Source organism: Solanum verrucosum, unplaced genomic scaffold (genome assembly GCF_900185275.1).
Source record: "Solanum verrucosum unplaced genomic scaffold, falcon-dt-bn FXZP01000255.1, whole genome shotgun sequence".
Classification (NCBI taxonomy): Eukaryota; Viridiplantae; Streptophyta; class Magnoliopsida; order Solanales; family Solanaceae; genus Solanum; species Solanum verrucosum.
The window spans coordinates 1,461,912-1,488,580 of NW_026020006.1; the positions used below are offsets into that span (position 1 = coordinate 1,461,912).

At 33.5% G+C, this 26,669-nt stretch overlaps 4 protein-coding genes across 5 annotated transcripts; all 4 read right to left on the reverse strand.

The window, feature by feature from the left end:
* Nucleotides 1–411: 411 nt before the first annotated feature.
* Nucleotides 412–1,498, reverse strand: LOC125819588 (uncharacterized). The gene is made up of 2 exons (XM_049499042.1): nt 1,269–1,498; nt 412–1,128 (listed from the first exon to the last, which is right to left on the reverse strand). The coding sequence occupies exons 1-2, from the start codon at nt 1,441–1,443 to the stop codon at nt 533–535; spliced, it is 771 nt and encodes a 256-aa protein (XP_049354999.1). The 5' UTR covers nt 1,444–1,498; the 3' UTR covers nt 412–532.
* Nucleotides 1,499–5,182: 3,684 nt separating this feature from the next.
* LOC125819574 (glucosamine inositolphosphorylceramide transferase 1-like) lies at nt 5,183–10,899 on the reverse strand. The gene is made up of 4 exons (XM_049499024.1): nt 10,449–10,899; nt 9,399–9,521; nt 7,877–8,044; nt 5,183–7,087 (listed from the first exon to the last, which is right to left on the reverse strand). Exons 1-4 carry the CDS (start codon nt 10,728–10,730, stop codon nt 5,405–5,407), a joined length of 2,256 nt encoding a protein of 751 aa, XP_049354981.1. The 5' UTR covers nt 10,731–10,899; the 3' UTR covers nt 5,183–5,404.
* Nucleotides 10,900–17,801: 6,902 nt separating this feature from the next.
* LOC125819589 (uncharacterized) lies at nt 17,802–24,514 on the reverse strand. 2 transcript variants are annotated; one of them, XM_049499044.1, is made up of 7 exons: nt 24,238–24,514; nt 23,131–23,321; nt 22,969–23,014; nt 21,741–21,823; nt 21,534–21,650; nt 18,168–18,285; nt 18,000–18,049 (listed from the first exon to the last, which is right to left on the reverse strand). In XM_049499044.1, exons 1-6 carry the CDS (start codon nt 24,443–24,445, stop codon nt 18,214–18,216), a joined length of 717 nt encoding a protein of 238 aa, XP_049355001.1. In that variant the 5' UTR covers nt 24,446–24,514; the 3' UTR covers nt 18,000–18,049; nt 18,168–18,213. The 2 variants fall into 2 exon arrangements, with proteins under 2 accessions (XP_049355000.1, XP_049355001.1); XM_049499043.1 differs by having other exon boundaries at nt 17,802–18,285.
* Nucleotides 24,515–25,411: 897 nt separating this feature from the next.
* On the reverse strand, nt 25,412–26,038 carry LOC125819592 (histone H2B.3). The gene has a single exon (XM_049499048.1). The coding sequence runs from the start codon at nt 25,985–25,987 to the stop codon at nt 25,544–25,546; it is 444 nt and encodes a 147-aa protein (XP_049355005.1). The 5' UTR covers nt 25,988–26,038; the 3' UTR covers nt 25,412–25,543.
* Between the last annotated feature and the right edge of the window lie 631 nt (nt 26,039–26,669).

The window sequence follows — 26,669 nt, forward strand, 5'->3', positions numbered from 1 at the left end:
ATTACTATATCTCAGCCTTTCGAGTGTTTTTCTTGTTATGTTCTGAGTTGATAGTATGACCAGTACTAAAGGCAATCTCTACTATTATTTCCTTTAAAGACCTTACTGGCGGATTGCTAAATGGTCTCTTTGTGTAGGAATTTGGAAGTGCAGTTTTTTTATTTTCTCTTCTCCTCTCTCTACTACCAATATCAATATCAAGCTGCATATGTTTAATTAGTTGATATCATTCAATTCCAATTTGAGCACACATTCATGCCTAAACGTTTTCCCTATTATCAGTCAATGCTTGTAGATATTATTTTAATTACTTGTAATGTAACATGAGTGTCTGTCATCAGTTGCTTGATTAGTTATGTCGTATAGAACTTGAGCTATTCTTATGTTCATAGGCATTGTATATAAATAGAGGAACAAGATGACAGATTATATTGCAAACAAAGTAAGAGAGAACACTAGTGAAAATTTAAGGCATTCTGGTAAATTACTGACACGAGAAATGAAAGGAAGTTATATTAAAGGCATCCTCAGATCAGTAAGGCAGCATATCCGACGACTCCATTTTGGGACGAGGAGGTAATGCAGGAGGAGCGGCATATGTCATGTATCTATAGATACTAATACCAAAGCAGAAGCTCAAAGCGATGGCTCTAACCAACAATCGCCCGTTCACCATAAAGCAAAAGGCCTGCATTGCTAACCCCAAGATAACGTCTTTTCCATTAATATCATACGCTCTACGAATAAAGTGAGCAACAACATAGAAGTATCCCGTGCAGCCAAGCAATAGAAAGAGATACCCATAATTGATCTCTAGAAAGTGCCATAACCCCTTATCGTCCGCATCATTCAACAAATTCAAACTCAAAGCTGCAGCAGTTAGGGTGGGAATGAAGTCGATCATAAATTTCCCTTTGGGACCCATTGATCGGAAGGGAGTTCTATAGGGATACCAATAATTGTTCAACAAAGGGTAGAGTAGGACAACAGATTGAAATAAAATGTAGAAAAAGAAGCCCAAATTGCAGATTACTCTATTAAGATGTAAGGGAATAGCCACGAAATAATCGAAGGCAACGCTCAAACAGTTTAGTGGAAAGCAACTAAAAACCCACCACAACAACTCCGCTGAAACAAAGAAAAAAAAAACAACAAATCAGCATCTCAAACAACAGTAAAGGGTCATTCAACTATTAAAAAGACTTAATTTTTTGTTTTCAATCTCCAAATTTTAGCAAACCCTAATTCACAAATTAGAGAAAACATACGGAGTAATCGACCATTATATACACAACTAATACATCCCCAAATCTCAAATACTGTCATATCATCTCGGCTCCGCGGAGATACGACAACTTCTTCTCCTCCTCCGTTTATCGGAAAACGAACATATATTTTGCTCTTCATCGGAGAACAAAAAGAAATTGCTTTTTCTTCATCCATCGGAAAACAAACAAATTCGCCGGTGACTATGAATGATGAAATATCTACTACACCATTCTTTAACTCCAACTATACTCTAGGAATTGGGAATAATGAGACCTAATAAATCTAATTTGCTGGTTAAGGCTCCAATATTTTCTTACAAATGTTATTTTTAAGTCTAAATAAAACTAGGGGTGGACGTTTGGTATTCGGTATGTGATTATCAAACTTTGGGTTCGCTAATTGGGAAATTAAGTTTTGATTTGATATGGTGTTTGGTAACATCGTATTGAAGTTGTAGCATATTGTATTACAAAGTTAATATTATTTCTTCAATCATTTCTATTTTTTTTATGTAGAAGCACGATATAATAGAAGATCAATAAGTAAGAAAACATTAAGAAAAATAAATTGATACAATTAAAAGACATATATTTGAGTTGTTTATGTTTATTTTTTAACTTTCTCTTTGGACTTGTACTAATGAGTAATTGACATATTGATATATGATCTTCATTAAATAAATAAATAATTCAGTATTCGAGAAATACCAAATGGTACTAATGACTCATACCAAATCCAAACCCGAATACAGTATTTTACTCCTGAATACCTAATTACCGAATATCAAATAACAAAAAAAATCAATTCGGTTCGATAATTCGGTTTTCAATATTTCATGTCCAGTCCTAACTTTAATGCAAGCTTTAGACATCGAACGGGAAATAAAAAAAAACCCTCGTGCTTCAATTTACTTGACCTATTTTAACTTTAATTTGAAAGGGGTACTTATGCATTATTATTTTTTTCAAGAATACCATAAATACTTATCATATTTGTTTGTAAACTCTCCTGGGGCTAGGCAATACCTGGAATTGCCATTTATGATACTATGCAATTTGTGCGATCAGATATCCATACAATATGCATAGGATTAATTGCTTCAATGGGATCTTTTATCCTGGTCGGAGAACAACTTACCAAATGTATAACATTCCCTCATGTTTGGCGCCAATGAGGTTTTTATTTGAGAGAAAAAAAAGAATACTATGCCTTCACCATATGAATACTAAGTAATAATAGCATGACACTTGGACTTCGATATGAGAAAATTTTGTATTTTTTTTCTTCGAAACATTAGTTTTTGTATTGTATCGAGAGAGTAGTATTAGATAAGGGTTATTTCCAATTTTCTCTTTATCTATCGAAAGTTCATTTCAGCGTCACAAACTTTTTTTTGTTTTTAATGCCATAGAGTTGTTAACAATATTTATGTTATGAAAGAGTATGAAAAAAAAATTCCTTATTCGATCGGGATTAAAACGAAACTTTGGGATTGATGAATCACAGACAAAACAATGAAATAAACATATAAAGCAATGGAGCCATCATAGTATTTTTGAACTCCGAAGAAAGGAAGGATGGCAACAATCTGTTTTCCTCTCAACACCAGGAGAAACTAAATCATACGGCAATAACATACTGAAAGCATAATTGATTGAATCAGGGAGGTATATTGAGAGAAAGCATACTTTGCACACAACACAACTGGAGCAAACAGAAATACAATTAACAAGATTACCTCTTACGATGCAGCAAACTGAGAGTCAAGGATTTCCGACGACCAAGACTCCGGCCAACAGAAGCAATTCAATTCCGATGATGAAGAAATTGAAAGAAAAGGTTTTGTATCATTAAGGTTGGTGCGAAAATTGGCTTCCTGTGTCCATTTCTCAGCAGAGGGTTGTAGGCAAAGAAATTCTACACCGAATAATCTATATAATTGCTGTCAAAGTTTTAAAAAAAGAAAAGAAGAAGAGCAAAAACACCCTGTTTCTTAGTGTAACTTTATAACTATTAGTAAATCACTAATACCATCAACTTGCAGCAACGCCATGTTTACAAACAGAAAGCTTCCGTAAGGAAAATGGACAACAAAATAACCTCTCATCATATAGAGTTTAAACGGCTCTTCATAAGAAATGTCATATATAAAGACTAGAACAAGACATATTATATTGCAAACAAAGTAAGAGCGAACATTACTGAAAATTTAAGGCATTCTAATAAATTATAGTACGTCCAAAATAACAACAAAAAAGCAAGAAAGTTATATGAAAGGCATCCGCTAACACGTTCAGATCAGTAAGGCAGCATATCAGACGACTCCATCTTGGGACAGGGAGGTAATACAGGAGGAGCGGAATATGTCATGTATCTATAGATACTTATACCTAAGCAGAAGCACAAAGCGATGACTCTAACAAACAATATCCCCTTCATCATCATAAAGCAAAAGACTTGCATTGCTAATCCCAACATAACGTCCTTTCCACTAATATCATACGCTCTACGCATAAAGTGAGAAATAAGGTAGAAATATCCCGTGCAGCCAAACAGCAGAAAGATATATCCATAATTAAACTCTAGAAAGTGCCATAACCCCTTATCGTCCGCATCATTCAACAAATTCAAACTCAAAGCTGCAGCAGTTAGAGCGGGAATGATGTCGATCATAAACTTCCCTTTGGGACCTATTGATCGGAATTGAGTTTTGTAGGGATACCAATAATTGTTCAACAAAGGGTAGAGCAGGACAATGGCTTGAAGTGTAATGTAGAAAAGGTTGGCCACACAGAAGATTACTACCATATGAATGGGAATAGGCATGAAATAATTGAACGCAATACTCAAACTATAGGGCGGAAAGCTACTAAAAACCCACCACAACAACTCCGCTGAAACAAAGAAAAAATCAACAATTCAGCATCGATTTTCACAAAGGCATTCATTCAACTATTGAAAAGACTTAATTTTTTGTTTTCAATCTCCAAATTTTAGCAAACCCTAATTCACAAATTAGAGAAGACTTACGGATTAATCGACCATTATATATACAACTAATACATCCCCAAATCTCAAATGCTGTCATATCATATCGGCTCCTCGGAGATACAACAATTTCCTCTCCTCCACCGTTTATCGGAAAACAAACATATATTTTTTCCTTCATCGGAGAATAAACTTCGTTTACTTCGTCCACCGGAAAAGAAACTGTGTTTTCTTCATCCACCGGAAAATAAACTATTTTTTCTTCACCCATCGGAAAACAAACAAACAAACAAACTCGCCGGTGAAATATTTATAAACAAATTCGCCGTCACTGTTATCCTTCTCCGACTATACTTTGGAAATTGGAATTGACACCGAAATAAGTCTAATTTGTTAATTAAGACCCCCAATATTTTCTTACAAATGTTATTTTAGTCTAATAAAATTTCTGCTTCATTATATTTAGTAGGCGTTCTATGCGATACCATATCACAATATGGAATTGTAATATAAAATCAACGTTTGAATATGCGATTTTACGTTGATTTCATCTCATGATTCCATATCATTAGATATGATTCCATATTCTCCAAAAATCACTTTTGGTTATCTTATTAGTAGCTCTATCTATTGGTACCAGTAAGGGAACTCCCTCTTTGCGAGCTACTTACACTTCGGCCCAAAGCAAATAGGCTGGCAATTTTGAAGCAAACGGAGAATTCTTTAACTGTTTGATATCAGCATCGTTTCCAACCTCTAACTGTTCTCCTTAAAAGGCAAGGTAATCTACTTACCAAAAATTCATCTTTAACGTCTCGTCCTATGAATGATTGCCTTCTTCCTAAAGAAACAAGTTGAAAGAAAAAAATCTCAACAAAAAATTTTCTTTCTGATAGAAGGATGACAAAGAAGTAGTATCAATATCAAATATGTGCATTTAAACAAGAAATTTTAAGTGAAAAGTGCATCTGAGACTGACAAAACTAGCTTACAACAAGAGTCCCTCCCCTTACAAAAATTCACAACAGGAGGGATAAAGAAACGCTTACGAATCATCAAAACCAAAAATTATACCAACAAGAAAGATTGAAAAATAAGAAGAAAAAAAACTGCTAACTTCAAATCTGGTGTTAGAATTTTCTTCTAGCTATACATCCCAACCATCCATCCGATGGTTAAATTCCGACTTACGATTGGTTATGCTTCCATACATTTCAGAGAATTTTTGAAGGCAACTGCTCCGAAGGCCATAGTGAATCTGCGTATTCTTGCTAATCGCGACACCAGTGAACTTTGAAGTATCGATTGCCCATGCAGGTTTCACGTATTCGACTGTATTTGAAGAGCTTGCATTTGCGTACAGGTAGTTTAACAACACATCCTCACAGTTGAAAAGATTGTCTACTACTTCTCTACCTGGTGCTGCCTCTTTGCTCCAGTACATTTCAAAAGCCATTTTAGTGTCCATGAAGGCTGCTCCAGTCAGAATCATGTTATATCCATTGTGCTTCCGAGCGTGTTTCTCAGCCCTGTACTTCAACGGGCTACCATTTGCTAGTCGGGGGTAAAACCCTACAATTCGCTCAGGATGCTCACGCCATACCTTAAATCCTCGTTCAACGTCATCACAAGGCATCATAATGTCATCATCAAGCTCAAGAACGGCTCTTGTCTTTATGGAAGGGTCAACCTTGAATCGATTATTTAGTGAGTTTCTTTCCTCCACTCTAATCCTTACTGGCACTGCAGAATCAAATTCACTCAATTCTGGAGGTTGTCCTTTATTCCACACTACAACAATTTCGCGCACTGAAGAACATCTTGAGTAATGATTGATATACATTTTCAGATTCCAGATCCGTGCATCGTAGGTCATTGTTAATAAAGTGAACTGAGAGTACTGACCATGCAACGGGTAAGCTTCATGCGCACCACTACCTCCATATATGTAATTAACTCCAGTACACATTAAGACCACCGTTACCAAAAATATTAAAGTAAGAATCAAGCTTCCACTACATGAGTTTGGTTTTATTCTGGCACGGAGTGATGAGCTTGCTCTATTCAAGTGGCTGCAGAATAGTCTCATTCTAGAATAGAACAAGCTCGATCTTTCCCAATCCAATGAAGCATCACTCCTCTTTCCAACATTATGCGGCCACCAACTAAGGGGAACTAAACCTTTAACAGCTCCAAGTAACACACCGAACAGTATAACCAGGGCTGCCACACCTAAGACTGACGCACAACCTAAATGAAACCGTCTACTTGCATCACCTGAAGACACTCGATCCCCATCCATAACTCCAACCCACTCTCCGGAGCTTAATCGTTGCACATCAAGATGATGGCTGCGAGCACCATTCCAGGCGTTTCTTCCCTTAATGGACTCTTTAAGGCCCGTTGGGACTTCAACTTCTTCGAACCTATCAGTAGTCAAAACTTCTATTTTGAAGAGGCGTACCCTCCGCCCGTATGTTTCACCATCGTCTTGGCCAACACGATAAAGATGACCATCAAATAAAAATGGTCTACCTCCATTTCGGGCTCCCATGCTCTTATCTGTGTTATAGATTGGATTTTTCTTATGTGGTCTCCAAGGACCAAGCGGTGACCTACTGTACCATATTTCCAACTGAGCATTATACTGTGCACCAATACCACTGTGATCTGAACCAAATAGCCAGTATTTTCCATCATGTGGAATGATAAATGAATCAACAAGCGGCTTTTTCATTATGATCTTTTCCAGTGTCCATTTCATGGGAAAATTTACAGCTCGATAAAGACGAAGTTGTCCTTTTGCTCTGCCCTCAGGCAGCATATATATCTGTAGACAATAATACAATTGATGAAAATATTAATCACTAGTCAAAGCAAAATAGACCTAAATGTTAGCTGTAAGCAACCAAAAATAATGATTTCCAAGATTCATATTTGCTGGTAAGAAAAATGTAAGAAGAATGAAAATTAAGTAACACTCCCTTCGTTGCAATTTCTTTGCCTTACTTTCCTTTTTAGTCCGTTTCAAAAAGAATGTCTCATTCCTTTTTTTGAAACTCCTTAATTCTAGTTTAGAACCCCAAGATTAAAGGGTATTTTGGTACATTTTACATGTCATTTGTTTTAAGACCCCAATTCAAAAGTCCTCTTTACTTTCTTAAACACTGTGCCAAATCATAACTAGACAAACAAATTGAAACAAAGAGTAGAAAATTGTGTATCTCTTGTATTTGGCGCTGTCCAAAAATATCTCCAATATTTACATAATCAAGACATATAAGAGCATAATCATCTATAGCATTACATGGTATCAGTACTGTACGAAATTCTAGTAAGATGGCACATAGTAAATTTATGAGTTTTGTTCTACTGATGGAGGATTTAATCAATTAATAAGCGTCAAGTATACAAATGAATATGAATATTCACACATGCTATCATGAGCCCTGCACACATTACTCACATATCCAGTGTTTGAATATCCTTCTCTTCCCTCTGGCCCCTCTATTTCCACCTTCAACCTCATTATTATGATTTTTACACAACAAGTCTAACGTTGTTACAGATGAAATTGAGTTATATGAAATGCAAATTGTTCACGTAACCAAGAACTTACATTGTCATTATATTCAAAGACATATGGATAGGACAGATGCCAGTCTTCATCCAAAGCAATACCTAACTGCTCCCATGATGCTCCCTTATCAGTACTTCTCGCAACTCCAATATCCCCTTGCATTGTAATTGAATTCTTTGTTTCAAAGAACAGGTAAAAGACATCTCCCTGAATTATATCATCAAACCTCAGATTAAGGATGTCGCACACCAGATCGGAATGCAAAAGAAGTTCAAAGTTTAGGTTTTACAAACAAAAAACAACAAAAATAATCAAGATCCTGTAGGCAGAGAAGTAGAGAAATCTAAATATTCTAGGCTTCAACTTCCAGCACAACCAAACACCAAGAAGAAAGAAACTCAAACATAACTATCGCACAGTACCAAACATACATGTCATATGTGTGATGTTACTCTCATATGCAAAATATTATGGGGCCGACACCCAATTGCATTACTGAAACTCAACAGTCCTGCTTCTAACGGTTAATATTCTAATCAAGCCTGTATTTTTATTCTTATTTTTTTTATAAGAATCAGCAACACATACAAGGGATTTGAAACCCACAAACTCAATTGTAAAAGCGCACCCATAATCGAATAGGTATCAGTTTAAATCTAATTCCTTTTTAAGCTCTATGTTGGTGGACTAAAAGAGAAACCATCGACAAGAACTACCTATGTTGCTTGAATGAAATGAGTGGAACAGAAGGGTGCCAATGGTATGGAGTTAAAGAGAATCATTTTCTGGATCATCTTTCAGTGTTTGGTTGAGGTATTAAAGTAGGTAAAATATAGTAATTACTGTATACAAGGAGTAGTATAAAAATACTATTTTGCTGATATTTATATGTACTAAGGACACTACGCAGTGCAAATCTCAACTAGTCAGGTTAACGAGTTCAAGGCACCAAACAGTTAAACAAAAAAAGAAATAAAGAAAAAACAATGGCATCCCACAATTTGGATTCTCATGACTTGCTGCGGTTATGAGATAGACTGGTCAACAACAGAGCATTACAATGTACAGGAAGGATGAGGACTTAATGAGATTGAAACCTTGCCTTGGATACATTCGGCTATAATTTAAAATTTGGATACTTCTCCTTCTAGGTATACTCACAGCAGGATAAATGTAAAATATAGCCGAGGAAAGAAACACAAGAAAGAGCCAAGAGAATATTGGTAAGAAACAACCATCAACATTTCCCATCCTAACTAATCAATTCCCCCTCAACGCACTTACAGTAATTAGAAATACTACCCATCCCTTCCATAATGTCACATCAACTAACTATAAGATGCTAATAATTATAGAGGATTAATGTTAAATCCTCATCCAGACAGGTCTCATCAATGATACTTATCCATCATTTCACCAACTTGATTACATGATAAATAAAGCTAAAGATGCTTCATTTTAATAACATATCATAAAATCTACAAAAGCAATTTACTCCGGGATAACATTTACTAGTGATTACTTACTACAACCAGTCAATAATCAACGAATTAAAGATTACCTTAACATAAAGAAAGGGGTCAGCAACAAAATTACTGGAAAACCCAGCCACAGAGGCTGAAGCACAGGTGATTACAGGATTGGCTACTGGCCATGCCGCTTTCTTATCCCTCCATATATTCATCTGCCAAACATTTCCAGACACAAAAGTCATATTACAATAAATTACAAGAAATCTAGAACCTTAAGCCTTAAAAAAGATCAAACTTTGAGCAAAAAGTTAAGAGTGAACTTTCATCTCTATGCGCAACGTCAAGAAACTTTCCAAAAATAATCACCAGGATTTGCACATTTCACAAACACCCCAAACTCTAGAAGCATAAAAGATCCAATTCAAACCAAAACAGTAACAAACCAACATTTGAGCCAAAATGAAAGGCATAAAAGTTTGAGCAAAAAGTTATAGAGTACACTCATCTCGATGTGCAACCATCCAGAAATTTCTAACATTCAAATCAATCACTGCCCATTTAACAAGTACCCGAAAATCTCATCACTTCAAAAGATTCAAATTCAAACCAAAACAGTACAAAACTAAAACTTCGAGCCAAAATGAAAGGCAGAAGACTTTGAGCAAAAAGTTAGAGTACACTCAACTCTAAGTGCAACCATCCAGAAATTTTCCAACAATATTCAAACTAATCACAAGGAATTTCCCATTAACAAGTACCCGATAGTCCCGTAACCTCAAAAGATTCAAAATTCAAACCAAAACAGTACAAGACTGAAACTTTGAGCCAAAATGGAAGGCTTAAACTTTGAGCAAAAGGTTATAGAGTACACTCATCTCTATATGCAACCATCCAGGAAATCCAATCATATTCAAACTAATCACAAGGAATTGCCCATTTAACAAATACCCATCTAACCCAAAACCTCAAAACATTCAAATTTCAAACACAAAACTGAATCTGAGCCAAAATGAAACCCAACAAGAACAAGCAGTTAACATCACCATAAGCCAAAAAAGAACCCCATTTACCCAAAATTCAGCAAAATAACAAACAGAAGAACAAATCATACAATATGAAAACAAAAACAAAAGACTTACATCTTCAATGGGTTTGAGGGAAAAAGGAGAATCACCATAGAAAACACCAATTGACCAAGAACCCTCATCATCCTCTTTACATCCTATTGAAGAGATACTCGCATGGACATTTGGGGTCATCATAAACCGAACATAAATCCCAGCAATTGAACCCAAAGCTACAAACGACACAAGTAAATACACAAACCCAGAAGAGCTAACACACGGATCATTCTTGCTCTTGTTATTGGGTCGGTTCCTCGTACCTGAAGACCCGGAAACCACAATTGGACTAGAACCCATTAACAAAGAAGGTGAAAGATGTCGCCGGAAAGTATCTCCGGTCGCCGCCAGCGAGATCTCGTTAGGCACGTGCTATGCACGTGATGTGAGAGAAAATACAAAAAAATTAACCAACATCCGAGATTTTTTCTCTTTTTCTTCGTGGGTCTTGATGAATTGTTATGTATTTGAAGAAAATTGAGAGAGAAATGGAGACTTTGAGAAGATTTTTGATTTGATTTGCTCTTTTGGTTGTGATTTGCGTTTCTCTCTCACATAGTTCTTTCTCTCTGTTTTTGCAAGGGAGTTGTTTTTCTTGAATGATGAGTTGTCTTCATTTGTCATTATAAAACACACATACTTTTACTATTTTCCACTCGATACTCGATGTCCATATTGAAGTTCCAATAAAATTTGAAACGTCCACTGTATGGTCCATTTCAAAAGTGACGTTTCTATCAGAATTTGTTTCATACTCAAAGTTCGAATTCAATACTTGTAATTAAGGACAGAAAAGATAAAGATTTGCTTGAAGTATTGTACGTTGTGATAGTAAGGTTCAAATTAGTTTTTGTGTACGTTGATTATTATTTTGTATTTTCGTTGTAATTTAAGCTTGAGACATTATGATTTTTCTTGATACTTAATGTGGCAACAATGTTAAAGTTGAGGAAAATATGAAACTATTTGTTAACGCTAAGTATATGAATAACCTTAAAGTATAACTAAGAAATTAAAAGATATAATAATATGGATCTTGTTTTATTATAATTTGATTGATCTCATGTTTGGAAATATATAAAATTGTGTATATATTATGTTGGAATTTTTTTTGATATATTATTATTGTTGTACCATATAACATTAAGGCATTTATTGACATAAAACAATTAATCATTGAACACAATTAATTGACACTTGCATTAACCCCCTCCACAAAACTAAATACGTTTTATGTCGTATTCTTCTAAGTTTAAATAAATAATAAGATCAAGCAATTAATTAAGTTTACTTCAATCTCAAATTAATTATAAGATTAACTATATAATTTTTCAGTAAATTTTAATTTCTCATCTGATATTTGATACTTATATTGGAGTCAGATTAAATTTGGATTTGCGTGAGAGAATTTCACATTGGAGGATAAAATGCTCTTAACAAAGGTGACTCCGTACTCAAGAGAACTCGAATTCAAGACCTCTTTTCTAAAACACAATTATTTATTTACAATAGTATTATCTTATTTTATATTATCATTTATGGTCATTTTCTCCAAGTTAATTTGTCATACCTTATTATTATTATAAACATTACACTTGAAGCCCATGATTGATGATATCAAATGTAATGTTTAATAATGAGGTGTGGCCCCTTCTAATTTCAAAATTGACGATTGCAAAGTTTTCCACTATTTTATTCCTATTCTTTTTTTGAAGAAAAAAATAGAATTATATTTTGTTGAAATGTATTGACACGTGAAAATACAAGAGATAAATTCATAATTTTAAATTTAAATAATAATTAGGTCAGGAATAATAGTTTATATATATTAAGTAGAATTCTTAATATGAATATAGAGTTTGATTTAAAGCTATTTTATTCTGTCGAATTCGTAATTTGCGGTTCAAATATTATTGTAAAAATATCTTTAAAGCGAAAACATAAAAAGTAGAAAGAAACATGACATATTCAAATATAGTTGTTGGACCACATAATTTGCAATCCAATTCTGCAGAAAAATTAGGATTTCATACGATGAAAGTTATATTTGCATTTATCTTCATTAAAAGAATTTCGATTGGTCGGATTCCAAATATATATATATGATTTTTCGTGAAAAATTAATTGAAAAATAAAAATAAATCATGGACACCTTTTGTTGAATTTAATCATTTAATATCTCGACAATAAGATTTATTGATTTGAATAGTTCAAATTTACGATTACAATCTATTATAGAAGAAACGCTCTATCAAGAATTTTTTTCATTTATATAGTTTGAGCTCCAAACATCATCATCGTTAATGACAACAACCCCTTATTTTCCCTCCCTTTTCTTCTATTGAATTTCTATTTATTTCAGAATTTAAACTCAAAATTTTTAATTAATTACAAAAGGACTTTATGATTTTAAAATATGAGTGATGGTGCCCAAGATGTGGGAACTAACAAAAAGAGTATCAAATTATGGCTGGAGACAAACTGGAATGTTATTTTATTTTATTTTTAAAAAGAAAGGACAGAGATTTTTTTGTATCGACTTTAATATACCAATTTAGATAAGATTTATACAACTTTCAAAAGGCATCAAATGAGTTGTTCAGCAACATGGCTATGCACTTTTGAATTGGCAATTAAGCATTTTAACTTTAAATATAAATATTTTATTGGTTTATGCGTATTTTGAAACAGAAAACTGATAAACCAAATTGATAATACATAAATTTAGATGAATTTGCCTGCCTAAATATATTAGCACCTCTATTTGTTTGCACGCAACATCTAAAACACTTATATATAATTTAAACATGAAAGTCATTTGATCCAGTTTATCTTAACGTTATATTAAAATAAATCACCATTTATAAACTTTGCAAACTCTTAACATAGCAGACAAGGCACTAGGGTGAGCCATTGATGCCCAAAACACTGAAATCATATTTTCAGTAAAGGTTCAATAACATTTACAAAAATTGTCAAAAGAACTATGAAATTCAAAATTTGAAGAACACGAGCTAGAAGATCACTATTTCGTGATACTATTCCATTTTCTAACTGGAAACAAACTTTTAGTATACGAAATCCAGAATTTGAAAAACACGAGCTAGAAGACCACTATTTCGCGAAACTATTTGGCTCTCCTCCATCGTCAAGTCTACGATTAACAACAAAATAGAATAACGGATCAAATTCAAACTCGAACAAAAACATGATAACCACAACCATGGCAAAAGATAACTAATAAATATGGTAAGCTCAAATGTACGTCATAATGTAATCTATGTTGCTCAGACTCTTCAAAATGACAATAATTGAGTGTCGAATGCTCCAAAAATAGTGCATTTTTGGAGAATTCTATACAGATTCAATCGCTTTTCTGAAGAGTCTTGAGCAACATAGCAGAACGAACCCAAACAAGCCAAATGTACCAATGAGTTACTTATGGGCAAAAGTCATTTTTATTTATAAATATCCCAACTTTATACTCTGTATTAATTGATTTAACAAACAATTCCACAATATTCTCAATCTTCAATATAAAGACCTAATGAATAGTTATATATCACACTAATTCTCTATCTCAATTTAGGTGGCACAGTTAGAATTTCTAAAGTCAAACAAGTTTGATTTTGATCCGAATTCAGGCATAGAATCTTTAAATTTTTTGAAAACTATACATATTTGAAAACTACCCAAAAAGTAATGATATCTCACACTAATTGACTGTTCAAAATATTTAAAAGATATATAAAAAAAAAATACAGTCAAAGAAATACTTGTTTGAATCTTAAAATTCGAATTATGACACATAAATTAATACAAAGGCAAAACACACTTCATTGCAAATAATAAAAAAGAAGTGACTTTTTTATACCTTTTGGCAATTGATAAATCAAATAAAAATTGGATTAATTCATAAAGATTTAACACTATATAAATTGAATAAATGAACAAATTAATCTTTACCGGTATTAAAAGAAAACCCAAAATTCAATTCATTGATATAACCCAAAACAGGTGAAAAGTTTTTTTCAATCGCTCAGAAAACTAATATAGCATGAATATTATTTTACATTATTTAATGTACTAAAAGGTGTATACAATATAAATTTCCAAAATATTTTTTTAATATAAGAGCATTAATAGTCTAATTCCCTTTTTTTTTTAATTAGAATATAAAAATTATATAAAAATTGCCTAAATTTCAGTAAACATGCCAAAGAGAATATGGTGAGCTGAAAAGGTGAAAGAAGAGGAATGTGACGGTTTTAAAGGTACACAAAGTCGGTATATAGTTATACCACTTTTTTTGCCTAAAACGTGAATAAGGGGCAACTCACCACACAAAATATCACGCGTTCACAGAGAGTTTAAGAAAAAGACACATTTCATCGTATATAATTTAGATAATATATTTTACTACAAACGTGACAAACATGAATATTTTGGTTCTAATTAATATTATTTGAAGTTGTATTGTTATTTTAAAATTCAGAACTCATAAAGTTTAAATTCTGACTCTGTCGGTGAAAAAGACATAGAAGAAAAGGTAGGTAGAACTCATGCTTTCATATGTTTGTGTAAGAATGAAGAAATATCAAAAGCCTCTTTTGTTTCTTTCTTTATTCTCACTCCATTACCTTCCATTGCACTCCTCTCTCTTTTTCCACTCATATATAAATATATTATATATTCACATCTAACTTCATAAACATCCCTCCCATAGAAACATTATTCCACACACAACAAAAAAAAATGTCTATAGATCAAGAACTCCCACAAGAATTATTAGAGAAGAAATTACCATATATCAAAGTAATTACTTCTTCTAATGATGATGAAGATGATCAATATATTAATTGTCAAACTCCAAAATCTTCTCAATATTTGATCCCAAAAATTCTTAGTTGTCCACCAGCACCTAAGAAGCCAAAAAGGGTGTCTTCTTGTTCTTCATGCAAGAGGAAATTAATTGATGAATTCAAGTTTTTTGATGAGCAAGAGGAAATTGAGTCATTTTTCAGGTTTGTTGATGTCAATTCTACCAAGAAAAGAAGAAGTTGTCTTGTGTAAATGGTAAAAGATATATACTACTAACTTTTATACAAAAAATCATTGGCCTAGATGGAAGAATTCATTGGTTTTCTATTTAGTGTTCGATATCTGTTTTGAGATCTTGACTGGCTCAAAGTCGCATCCTCACATTAAAAGGGGAATGAATTGCTTTTTGCTAGGATTTTTTTCATTTTCAAGAGTTGACCTGAAATCTACGATTCTTGGTGTTATAAGATGCTATAGAATTCAACAACTTGTTGTATGTATTTATCATACTTTTATATTTAGATATGAAGAAGTTTGTAATGTTTTCAAGAATTCAGATAAATTTGATCTGAATCATATGCTATATATAGTAGGTGTCAACGAAATGTTTACCCAATCTAATTGTTTTATATTTCCAGTCTAAGAGAACTATTTTGCTGCCTTCATCTTTTGATGAATTTATGAGGATGGCAAATTTTTAACGTATCATTTTCTCTTTTATTTATTCTCTTGTTCATTAGCTTATTAGAATTGAAAAAAGATATATATGTTACCCAAAAATAATGATGAATTTCGTAAAAAGTGATGGTGGTTGATAGTAAAATTAATAGTGGTAATTGGTGATGACTGTGGTTAATAATTGTGGTGAATAATAGTAATAACTAATAGTACTATGTAACAATGATTGAATAATGGTCAGTGATATATGATAGTAATTGATAGTTTATCGTGATAGTGATGATTGATGATATGATAATTGCAATGGTGACTAATAGCGATGATGACAACTCTGTCTAATTAGTAACTATGGTAATTGTAGTTGAAGATTGATGATGGTAATGATAATAGTTGCAAATAATGAAATAGTGGTTAAATATCATCCTTGCATAAACTCTTGAATATATACAACCTTAATGATATTAAGATTTTGATATAGTTAGAAATCATTCATATTCATCACATGCTTGTAAAAAGAAAATTGAAAACAATATAATTAATGATTGAGATATCAATAATAAAAATTTAAAACTAAAAAGGAATAATTTTAATGATTGATATATACATTATTAAGATTCATGTCTTCAACAAGAGCAAACACATAGGAAAAAAATTTAAATTCAAATTCAAATTAAAATAATTTCGAATTTCCAATCCCAATAAGTGGACTAGTCCAAATGTGCACGTATTACTAAAATAGGTGAAGATCATACCTATTTTCTTGTGATTAATTTAAATAATTGTCCAAGTGAACGTGGTCAATAACTACTTAACTAGTTTTTTTTTTCCTTTGACTTGACTAGTTATTGTTCAAAAGTTTTGACAATATTGCTACTTACGTAAGTATTTACTTATTAAGTTTAAGTTTATTATTATATATATGTTCAAGTCTAATGATAATCAAATTTGAATTTAACTTTCAACTAGGTAAAGCTTATTAGTCTGGTTCAATATATTATCGATTTGATTTAACGATTATTTGATTGGTGTAAATTGACTCGACTACATATTAAAGGAACATACAGATGAAATCATGTTTAATTCCTATATCCTAAGATTTTGTCATTTGTAGGAGTAATAAACTTCACCATTACGTGTCCCTTAAATATTTCAAAGAAAAAAAAAAGTGGATTACCTACTTTTAGTTGAACAAGATTAATATTAACATTAACTAATCAAAAGTCACATCTCATAAAGTGGCCTCTAAAGATGAGCTTATACCATAAGCTATTCCAAGTATAAAGAGGAAAATACTAGAAAGAGAGTGTTTAGTGAATAAAGGTACATTGAGCAAAAGATACAATGCAAATGAAACAATAAAAAGTAATACACAAACAAAGGTAAAGGAAGTTATCCCCCCGACTCTTCCATAAAAGTACGACAACACTCAACTATCGACTAACCTCCTAATTAATCATCAACCTTCACCTGTTCTTCTCGGGTCATGCTCTTAATTAACTAAAGTGGTATCATGTCATGTTTAATCACCTCCCTTCAATTCTTCTTCGGCCTACTCCTAACTCATGTTATAATCACTCCAAACTATCTCAACCCAACCCTTGTTTTCCTCGTCATATCCACCGTGGGTCACTTCCACCTTGCCCCGTATAACTTAATACAAAACGCATTTTAGAAATTTTTCTTTCTTTTGTTCCAGCCTAATGATGAAGTCTTCCAAAACTAAAAAGATGAAAGTTTTAAAGATCTATAAAACAAAACATGCTCTGGATATTGATAACACAATCTGATGAGAAAGGATCAGCATAGGAATTCGGAATGATTGTCAGCCAAAGCTAGAACATACCCGATGAAATAGTTGAAGTGCGTGTAATCTAGTCTGAACACCACTGTTATAAATAAAGAAAATGTCATCGCCACCAAAAGAGGAGAAGACATGTCCAGATAATTTGACTGTAACAACTCCTACATAAACAGCAGTCAGACTGTCTTTACACCAAATATATCAAGAAAATAATTTGTCCAGGCCCCAGGGCTTAAAGATGTCATTTGGCAACAAAATTCAATACATACAAATTATCCATCGAGATAGGCGCTTGGCCGGAACACTTGCCTGGAGTGAGCTGCAATTTATCCACTAACCGAGCATAAAGTTGAGAAAATCAAATTCTCTGCTAGAAACTGGCCGAGAATATTTGTTTCCACTAAAGAACTTCCTGCTCTCTTACAATTATAACTGACAGAAGCAACCAATTTAGACTTGCATAGGATGATGACTCTTGCTGTTTCAAATCTGACCAGTTCCTAGAGGCTGCCTCGAAGTATCACCTGAAGCCCAAGCTTGATAGTCCTTCACTAGCTGGATGCAAGAAACCCAGTGCATTAAAAGGCAAGATTTTCAATACGAAAGAGTGGAAACCATCTTAAAGAGAGACTACTACTTGAATAGTGATGTAAATTCTCACGCAGGCTAAGAATCATGATTTCTAAAAACAGGAAAGGTCTAACTTTACAGCTAAACATCAAAATTGGAAGTAATTGTAGAGTTCAGCTGATGTAATGTACAATCACACCCACAATATTCACAAATACAAACAGCATGGTAAATTATGTGAAAGAGAGGCAATACACAGAAACTCAGAACTCCGTCATAGTTAATGTGAGAAATATAGGAAAAGAATATTATTGAATTGTTGTTGTGTACATTATTACATTGAGACCCTATTTATAGACCCTAGAATACAATCCTTTACCAAGTAGGATACTATTTAGTATTCCTATTTCTATTTCTATTACTATTCCTATTCTAATAGGATTGTATAAACCTATTCCTATTCTAATAGAATTGTATAAACATATTCTTATTCTAATAGGATTGTATAAACCTATTCCTATTCTAACACTCCCCCTCAAGCTAGTGCATACAATTCATGTACCTAGCTTGTTACAAATGTAATTAACACGAGGACTGATGAGGGGCTTGGTGAAATCTGCAAGTTGATCACTCGACTTCACAAAATTGACAATCAATCTCAATGTGCTTGGTCTTCTCATGAAATACTGAATTTGATGCATAATGCCGATAAAACACAGAGTGATAAAATTACAGTGTTGGAACTTTCCAAACCAAACTTGCAAAGACTGTTTCAGACCATAGAGTGACTTACGTAATCAACATACAAGGCTACTAAACTCCCCCTGAGCAACAAAATTAGGTGGTTGCTCCATATAGACTTCTTCACAATGCAACGGTCGTAAGTGCTCAAAATCTAGTGTAAAGTATATGGATCATGTTGGAATCACTAGACGAGTTGATATCAGACAAGTCACCGAAAAACTAGCCAGAACATGCTCATATGCCGGAGTATTAGATTTGATGGCTAAAAGTGGTCACAATCTAAGAAATAAAATTATATGGGTAGAGTCGGAATGATGTCACAACCCAACTAGAAAATATAAATTATATAGGATAGTTTGAATTTATGGAACGACCCCATTGAAAAAGAGAAATAATATGGGTAGGGTCAGAATGTTGGCACGACCCTACTGAAAAAGAAACGGGTAGGGTTGGAATGATGGCACAACCCTACGCAAATCAGATTTGAGGAGTCACCGGAAAGACGAATGGAACTATGCAAATCAAATCTGAGGAGTCACTGAAAAGACACATGATGCTATGCAACTCAGATATGAGAAAATAGTTCGAAAAAATCCACGGTACTACACAAATTAAATATGAAAAGTAGTCCGAAAAGATGCACGGTGCTACACAAATAAGATATGCAAAAAAGGTAGTCACCGGAAGGATGTCACGGTGCTACACAAATTATATATGAAAAAGTAGTCACTGGAATGATGACACAGTGCTACACAAAAAAGTAGACACCAGAATGATGGCACGGTGCTACAAAAATTAAATATGAAAAAGTAGTCACCGGAATGATAGCACGGTGCTACACAAATTAGATATAAGAAAATAGTCACCGGATAGATACACGGTGACCCAACTTTTGTTAACATAATCATTGGCCAGACGGGCAGCATCTATGGGTGCCACCCGCCGGCAGCGGAAGCTCTTTAATTCTCTACCAAGTTCGTAGAGGCTCTGATACCATGTGAGAAATATAGGAAAAGAATATTATTGAATTGTTGTTGTGTACATTATTACATTGAGACCCTATTTATAGACCCTAGAATACAATCCTTTACCAAGTAGGATACTATTTAGTATTCCTATTTCTATTTCTATTACTATTCCTATTCTAATAGGATTGTATAAACCTATTCCTATTCTAATAGAATTGTATAAACATATTCTTATTCTAATAGGATTGTATAAACCTATTCCTATTCTAACAAGGCTTACACTGGGTAAGATTTTCTAGTACATACTTATCCACTCAGTTTTGATTGATTAGGGTTACCTTCTGGTAACTTCAAAATCGGCTGTTGAACAAGCTTATCTTCTGTTTTTGGTTAAAATTTTGTGCACTCACAACATATTGTTTGGTTCATCTTAGAGAACAATATTCTGTTATGGTCCTATATATTGGCATTTCCCCCTCGAACGCCATAAAATTTATGCTAGAACTCTATTCATTGGGTTAAACACTAGACAGAAACCAAGGACGTCATTTTTTCGTATGGTAAATCTCACAACCAAACCCCTTTACCTAGAAGTCACACAGTCGCTTCTCCCACAATACCCTCTTGGTGAATCGAATCCTCATCTTCATAGTTGCAGGTGGAGCAAGACGCCCCTTTCCACTAGGCTATCCATCCCTTATCAATCTTGGCACTATTTCCTGTCCCCTTTGCTTTTCTCTTTCCTTTGTCTTCAACACTTGTCTCTCTATTTTCCTAATTTTCTTATCAGGCAAAACTTTCTTGATGGATAAGGAATTTTTGAAGGACCTACTAAGAGACTAAAGAAAACGATCTCACATATACTACTGCATTAGGAAGCACAGAAATATACAAAGAATACATGTATGAGTCAAATAGGTGCTTTAAAATAATAATGGAGGACAAAATATATTAAACATATCAACAACTCCTCAGTCCAACAAAGGATGAAGAATATCCACATTAAAATATCAACTTTTGGTGAATCCAATCAGATGGTTGTTGTCCATCAATTAGAAAGACGTATTGATTCAGTACGTTACCTTAGTACTTTCAGGGAGTAGCAGCTACATGCCTCCTAATGCAGCCTCATATAGAGTTAGCACAACCAGATAATCAAATTTGTTTGTGTCTGTTACTTTTTGTAATGTTTTAATAATGACTTGTGATAATAGTAAAAGTCATACAATTTTCTTTGGGCGAGAAAAGATGAAAATGTGAGGAAGATGGTGATAAAGAAAAGGAAAAAACAATAGAACATAGTGAAAAATGAAGAGATAATAGTGTCAACTATAAAAGTGACAAGGACAACAAGAAGATTAAACCAGCTGTTAGTCTTTATTGGAGATGGAAGGGACTCTAGCATTTAGAGAGATGGAGCAGGGAAATGACATGAAACAATAGTTTAAAGGATTACAGTACAAGAATCTTTTTAACAGAAAGCAAACTGTCAAGAACAAGTTAAGCGGACAATGAACAAACCTGTGCCATAAACCGAGGGAGCATGATCCTTAGTATCTGATCTAGGACCTGAGAACCAGTTGACTCAATTGCCTGCACTGGAATTGCTCGAAATGCAAAGGGAATTTCAATGTTAACCTGCATAAATAGTCAATCAAAACTGATGCAAACTTACCAATATTGTAATGTTTTCACTTTTATTGCAATACGGACAAACTCAGATAGTACCTCAATAACAGCATCTGAAGTGAGCTGCTGCAAAGGTGAGTCTCTTTGCTTGCTATCATAAGATATTTTGTTCACCATAGAAGCTGCATGCCCATACTAAATCAGTGTCAAAGTACTCCTGAAAAGAATTTTGTAATAAAATTCAGAATTGACACACACAACTGAGCAATTTTTATTGCAGATGACAACTTGTCACACCAAGTTCTTTAACCAAACAAAGAAGAGACCAGTTTACCTCAAGGTACACCATCAAAAACCATTAAACTAAAAGCAATCACATGCTGATTTCAATTATGTTACATGATTACGCCAATTATCTATTTATCTTTACAATGTTCACAACAGAAACCTCTTACTGACAGCTTATCAACACAAATTATAATACAACTAGTGGAAGTATATGCAACATGCTAAAGTCATGTTTTCACCGAACTTGACTTGAACTTACGGGGACATCAAGTTTTACTCCCCAAGGCGATGCAGAAGCAATTATTCGGTAATCGACCTTATGCTGTAAATTGCCAACTTTTGAGGAGGATGACAAATGCAACTTTTTTTTTCAGGTATTACAGGAAGAAAGGTAGTTAATGGTGCATCAAACTAACAGACAGCACTGAAGCATTCATCCTCTCAACAGGAACTTTTTCTCTTTTCACAAGCAGCAAGAGTAAGATTACATAGCAGTTCTCAAGAGATCATGGACCTCTAGTGCCTTTTCCATGGATATATTATTATATTAAAAGAGAACATATACTCTAATTTTATCTCTATTGTTTTACAAATGCCATGTCAGGAAAAAAAAAAAAGAGATTGATTGGATTTAAGTAGACATTGATGAATAGTTAATAGGACTACGAAAATCTTGCTATGGGTATCTCCTCACCAACATTTTATTTCTCTGTAAAATGTGCTCCCACTTTAGACTCCCAAACAATTTATAACCAAATGCGAACATACAACAGCCACTAAGAAGAATTTGCTCGCAGAAAGAAATACAGAAATATCCAAATCAAAGTGAGTCCAGCATCAAGTTGCATACAGAAAAGGTAATCTGGTTTTAAACACATTTTTTCACCTTTATGGGCCAATACTACACAAATAGATCCAACTGCAGCATGACTGAACCAGTGCATAAAAATAAAAGCTTTGAATTCAACGTACCATTTTTAAAGAGAATTGTGCACAAATATTCAAAATGATAGAAACGGCACTTAAAAAGACTACATACCGTCAAATTTATCATTTTGAGCGACCACAATAGGAGATCCCTCAAGCTGAGAATCAAATAAATAGAAACAACAACATGATTAGATATAACTATAAATTACTAGAAATGTTAAACAACTGGAAAATCAGCAGTAATAAGTAATAAGAAAAAGCAATATACTACCTTGCAAGACAACAACTTGATACAACATCCATCAGGCTGCTCCTCAACTCTAACCAACAAAACAGGACATACTTCAAATGCAAAGAACTTGAATCTATACACGTAACACCTGAACGTACTATCATCCACTCGTTCAATCCTTTCTGCATCCAACACCGAGTACTGGCTCGCCGGCAAGCTCATATACTCCACTAAATCAACCAAAAAAAAAATGAAATTCTCAACAAATAATAACACTACCACCATTCACTGCTTCAAATAATCAATCAACATGGATAACACTTTGTGAAGTTAGAATTAAGTACACTTGTTTTTTCCCTTACCTCCAAAACCGAGTACTAGCTAACTCAACAAATAAAAACACTATCACAGTCACTGCATCAAATAATCAATCAACCTGGATTATACCTCGCCGTCAAGCTCAAATACTCAACTAAATCAACCCAAAAATTAATAAAACATAGTAAAACTCGACAAACAAAAACACTATCAACAGTCACTGCTTCAAAAATCATACAACTTGGATTATATCTCACCGGGAAGCTCAAACACTCAACTAAATCAACAAAAAGTAATCAACAATCGAAAAACTTTCAGATTTAAAAACAATATCAACACTCACTGCTTCAAAAGTCAAACAATCAATCAATTTGGATTATACACTAGCTATCAAGCTCAAATATTCAACTAAATCAACCAAAAATAATTTCAAAAAAAATAGTAAAACTCAACAAATAAAAACAATATCAACAGTCACTACTCCAATCAATCAATCAATCAACTAGGATTATATCTTGTCGGCAAGCTCAAATACTTCACTAAATCAACCGGGAAAAAAAAACTAGCGAAATAAAAACAATATCAACAGTCACTGCTTCAAATAATCAAGCAACTTAGATTATATCTCGTCGGCAAACTCAAATACTTGACTAAATCAACCGGAAAACTGCTTCAAATAATCAATCAACTTGGATTATACCTCGCCGGCAAGCTCAAATACTTAACTAAATCAACAAAATAGCGAAATAAAAACATCATCAACAGTAGCTGCTTCAAATAATCAATCAACTAGATTATACTATGTGAAATTAGAGTTAAAATGCTTACTTAGCGGACGTTGAAGCTGCTTAACGGATAATGACTCTTTCCGGCGACCAATAAATCGAGCTTTTGGAGCAGAATCAGCTGTAATACGGAGAGTAGTAAATTTTGAATAATCAACCGAGGAAAAGGTAGTAGAGAACTTAGGGTTTTTGTATTGGAAAGAAATGTAGCTTAGATTTGTTAGCGAAGAAGAAGCTGAGCTCAACGCCATGGATTGAAATATTTTAGATTTGGTTTGGTTTCGATTTTTTTGTTTAAATGGTTGTTGAGATGTGTGAGGTTGAGGATAAAGTTCACGAGTGTGGTGAGAATTACAATATGTCACCCAATATAAAAAAGCGTATTTTAGCTTAAGGTACACAAAGGCGCACTTTAGCTTATTAGTTCACCCTCCATTTCCTTTTTTTCGATAGTCAAATCATATAATTTTTTATCTAATATTTTTATCATATTAAGGTAGGAGTAATTCTTATAATTTCGTAAGGTATCTAATTAAATCATATGATTTTATTTTGTTACATAAATATTATAGTTATGGTATCAATACAATGTGGTATCTACATAGATTGTATCATTTCTTTTTGTTACTATCATCTAAACAAGTTATTGACAAGGGGTATCTAATTAAATTGTATCGCTTTTTTTTATTACATAAATATTATAGTTATGGTACCAATATGATGTGGTATGTTAATAGATTGTATCATTTCTTTTTGTTACTATCATCTAAACAAGTTGTTTGACAAGGGGAAAGATTAATGAAGGTGAATTAGAGCAAAAATACGAATAAAAATGCAAGTAAAGTATAGTTATAAGACGAAAATAATGTTAAATTTGGTATATCAAAGAATATTATTCCAAATAATAACACACTAATTAGATTGAATGAAAAAAATTACTAGGGAACTATTAAAATAGCAAACATCATTGGAAATATCAACGGCGCATTTTAGCATCGTAAGCACCCTGCCAACAGGAAATATCTACACAACGTAAGGCACGAAAAAACTGTGTACTGATTTTGGACTTTAGCAGCATGACGCCCTTAAACTTCACCCACCACCTAACCCGGCGCAAAATTTCCTCAACCACGCTAAATTACACCGCCAATTTCATCTTTATCAACAAAAAAAACTCTAAATCAATGAAAACTGGAAAATCAGGCAAAATTGATGTAGAAAACTGGAAATTTTCATTCATGATTAGCGGTTCATTACAAAAGGATAAGCTAAGAGCAAGCTAATTGAACTAATTTTACATCCACAAAACACTAATTCAAACCTTAACAGTAGTACACAAAACCTAAAAATTAAGAGCTAGTGAATTTGGTAACAGCCTTAGTTCCTTCAGATACAGCATGTTTAGCTAATTCACCAGGAAGAACAAGACGAACAGCAGTTTGAATTTCACGAGAAGTGATGGTAGGTTTTTTGTTGTAACGAGCAAGACGAGATGATTCCTGTGCAAGTTTCTCGAAGATATCGTTGATGAAACTGTTCATTATACCCATAGCTTTGCTAGAAATACCGATATCTGGATGTACCTGCTTCAGCACCTTGAAGATGTAGATCTTGTAGGTTTCAACTGACTTCTTCGTTCTCTTCTTCTTTTTGTCTCCGGCAGCTGCACTGCTGTCCTTTGGTAGCTTCTTTCCGGCCTTTGGCTTCTTCTCTGCCGGAGATTTCTCGGCGACTGGAGTTTTTTCAGCTGCTGGTTTCTTCTCGGCGGGCTTTTTCTCTGCTTTTGGTGCCATTGTAGGAAGAGAAAGGGGAAATTGACAGATGCTTTGAAAGGAATTTGGGAATTTGTGAGAAGAGAATACGATGGGGGTTTGGTTTATATAGTGGTTTAGATGGGAATTTTGATTGGTTGATACGGAGTGACGCGGATCGTGAAGGAGAGCCGTTGATCTTACTATTAAATCAACGGTGGTGAGTAGTAGTTTTGTGATCCGGGTCATTTTTCTTGTACTTACCTAATATGCCCCCATTTTCTTTTACACTTGCTTATTTTGATAAATTATCTAAAAGATTAATCTTATGAAACAACACTAATTAGTCATGTATCAATTAGTTTGGAGGGTGGTTAGTCATATAAATGATTTGGGATCGATTTTTCTTCAATGTCTTCTGAGTCAAGTCTATCGTATAGGGTATATCTAGTGTGATTTACATTTTCTATGTGGTTTGTAGATAATTAGTGAAGGTTTATCCAATGTGCATAAAGTGCTCATCTGAAAGAACAAAGATTGTAACGATTGTAAATTGTCATGCGGTTCCAAAAAGAAAACAACACTAAGTAAACTAATTATGATTGATTTGAGCTAAATCTATATATTATTGATTTAATTTATTGATTTGTAAACTTGCTAAAGGATTTTTATTCATATTCATAAATAAAAAAGAAATATATAGGGAGAAGTGGAGCTTATTATG

Bases quoted from the DNA above. Each gene is read 5' to 3' on its own strand.
- LOC125819588 (XM_049499042.1), bottom strand. From the start codon at position 1,443: ATGGATGAAGAAAAAGCAATTTCTTTTTGTTCTCCGATGAAGAGCAAA. The intron at 1,129-1,268 runs GTATGTTTTCTC...TCTTTGTTTCAG, and splicing joins ATATAATGGTCGATTACTCC to CGGAGTTGTTGTGGTGGGTT.
- LOC125819574 (XM_049499024.1), bottom strand. From the start codon at position 10,730: ATGGGTTCTAGTCCAATTGTGGTTTCCGGGTCTTCAGGTACGAGGAAC. The intron at 9,522-10,448 runs GTAAGTCTTTTG...AATGTTTGGCAG, and splicing joins CCCTCAAACCCATTGAAGAT to ATGAATATATGGAGGGATAA. The intron at 7,088-7,876 runs GTAAGTTCTTGG...TATTGTCTACAG, and splicing joins TCTTTGAATATAATGACAAT to ATATATATGCTGCCTGAGGG.
- LOC125819589 (XM_049499043.1), bottom strand. From the start codon at position 24,445: ATGGCGTTGAGCTCAGCTTCTTCTTCGCTAACAAATCTAAGCTACATT. The intron at 23,015-23,130 runs GTAGTATATTGC...TTTGATTCTCAG, and splicing joins TCAAGTTGTTGTCTTGCAAG to CTTGAGGGATCTCCTATTGT. The intron at 18,286-21,533 runs GTTTGTTCATTG...TCTTGCATCCAG, and splicing joins TCCCTCGGTTTATGGCACAG to CTAGTGAAGGACTATCAAGC.
- LOC125819592 (XM_049499048.1), bottom strand. From the start codon at position 25,987: ATGGCACCAAAAGCAGAGAAAAAGCCCGCCGAGAAGAAACCAGCAGCT.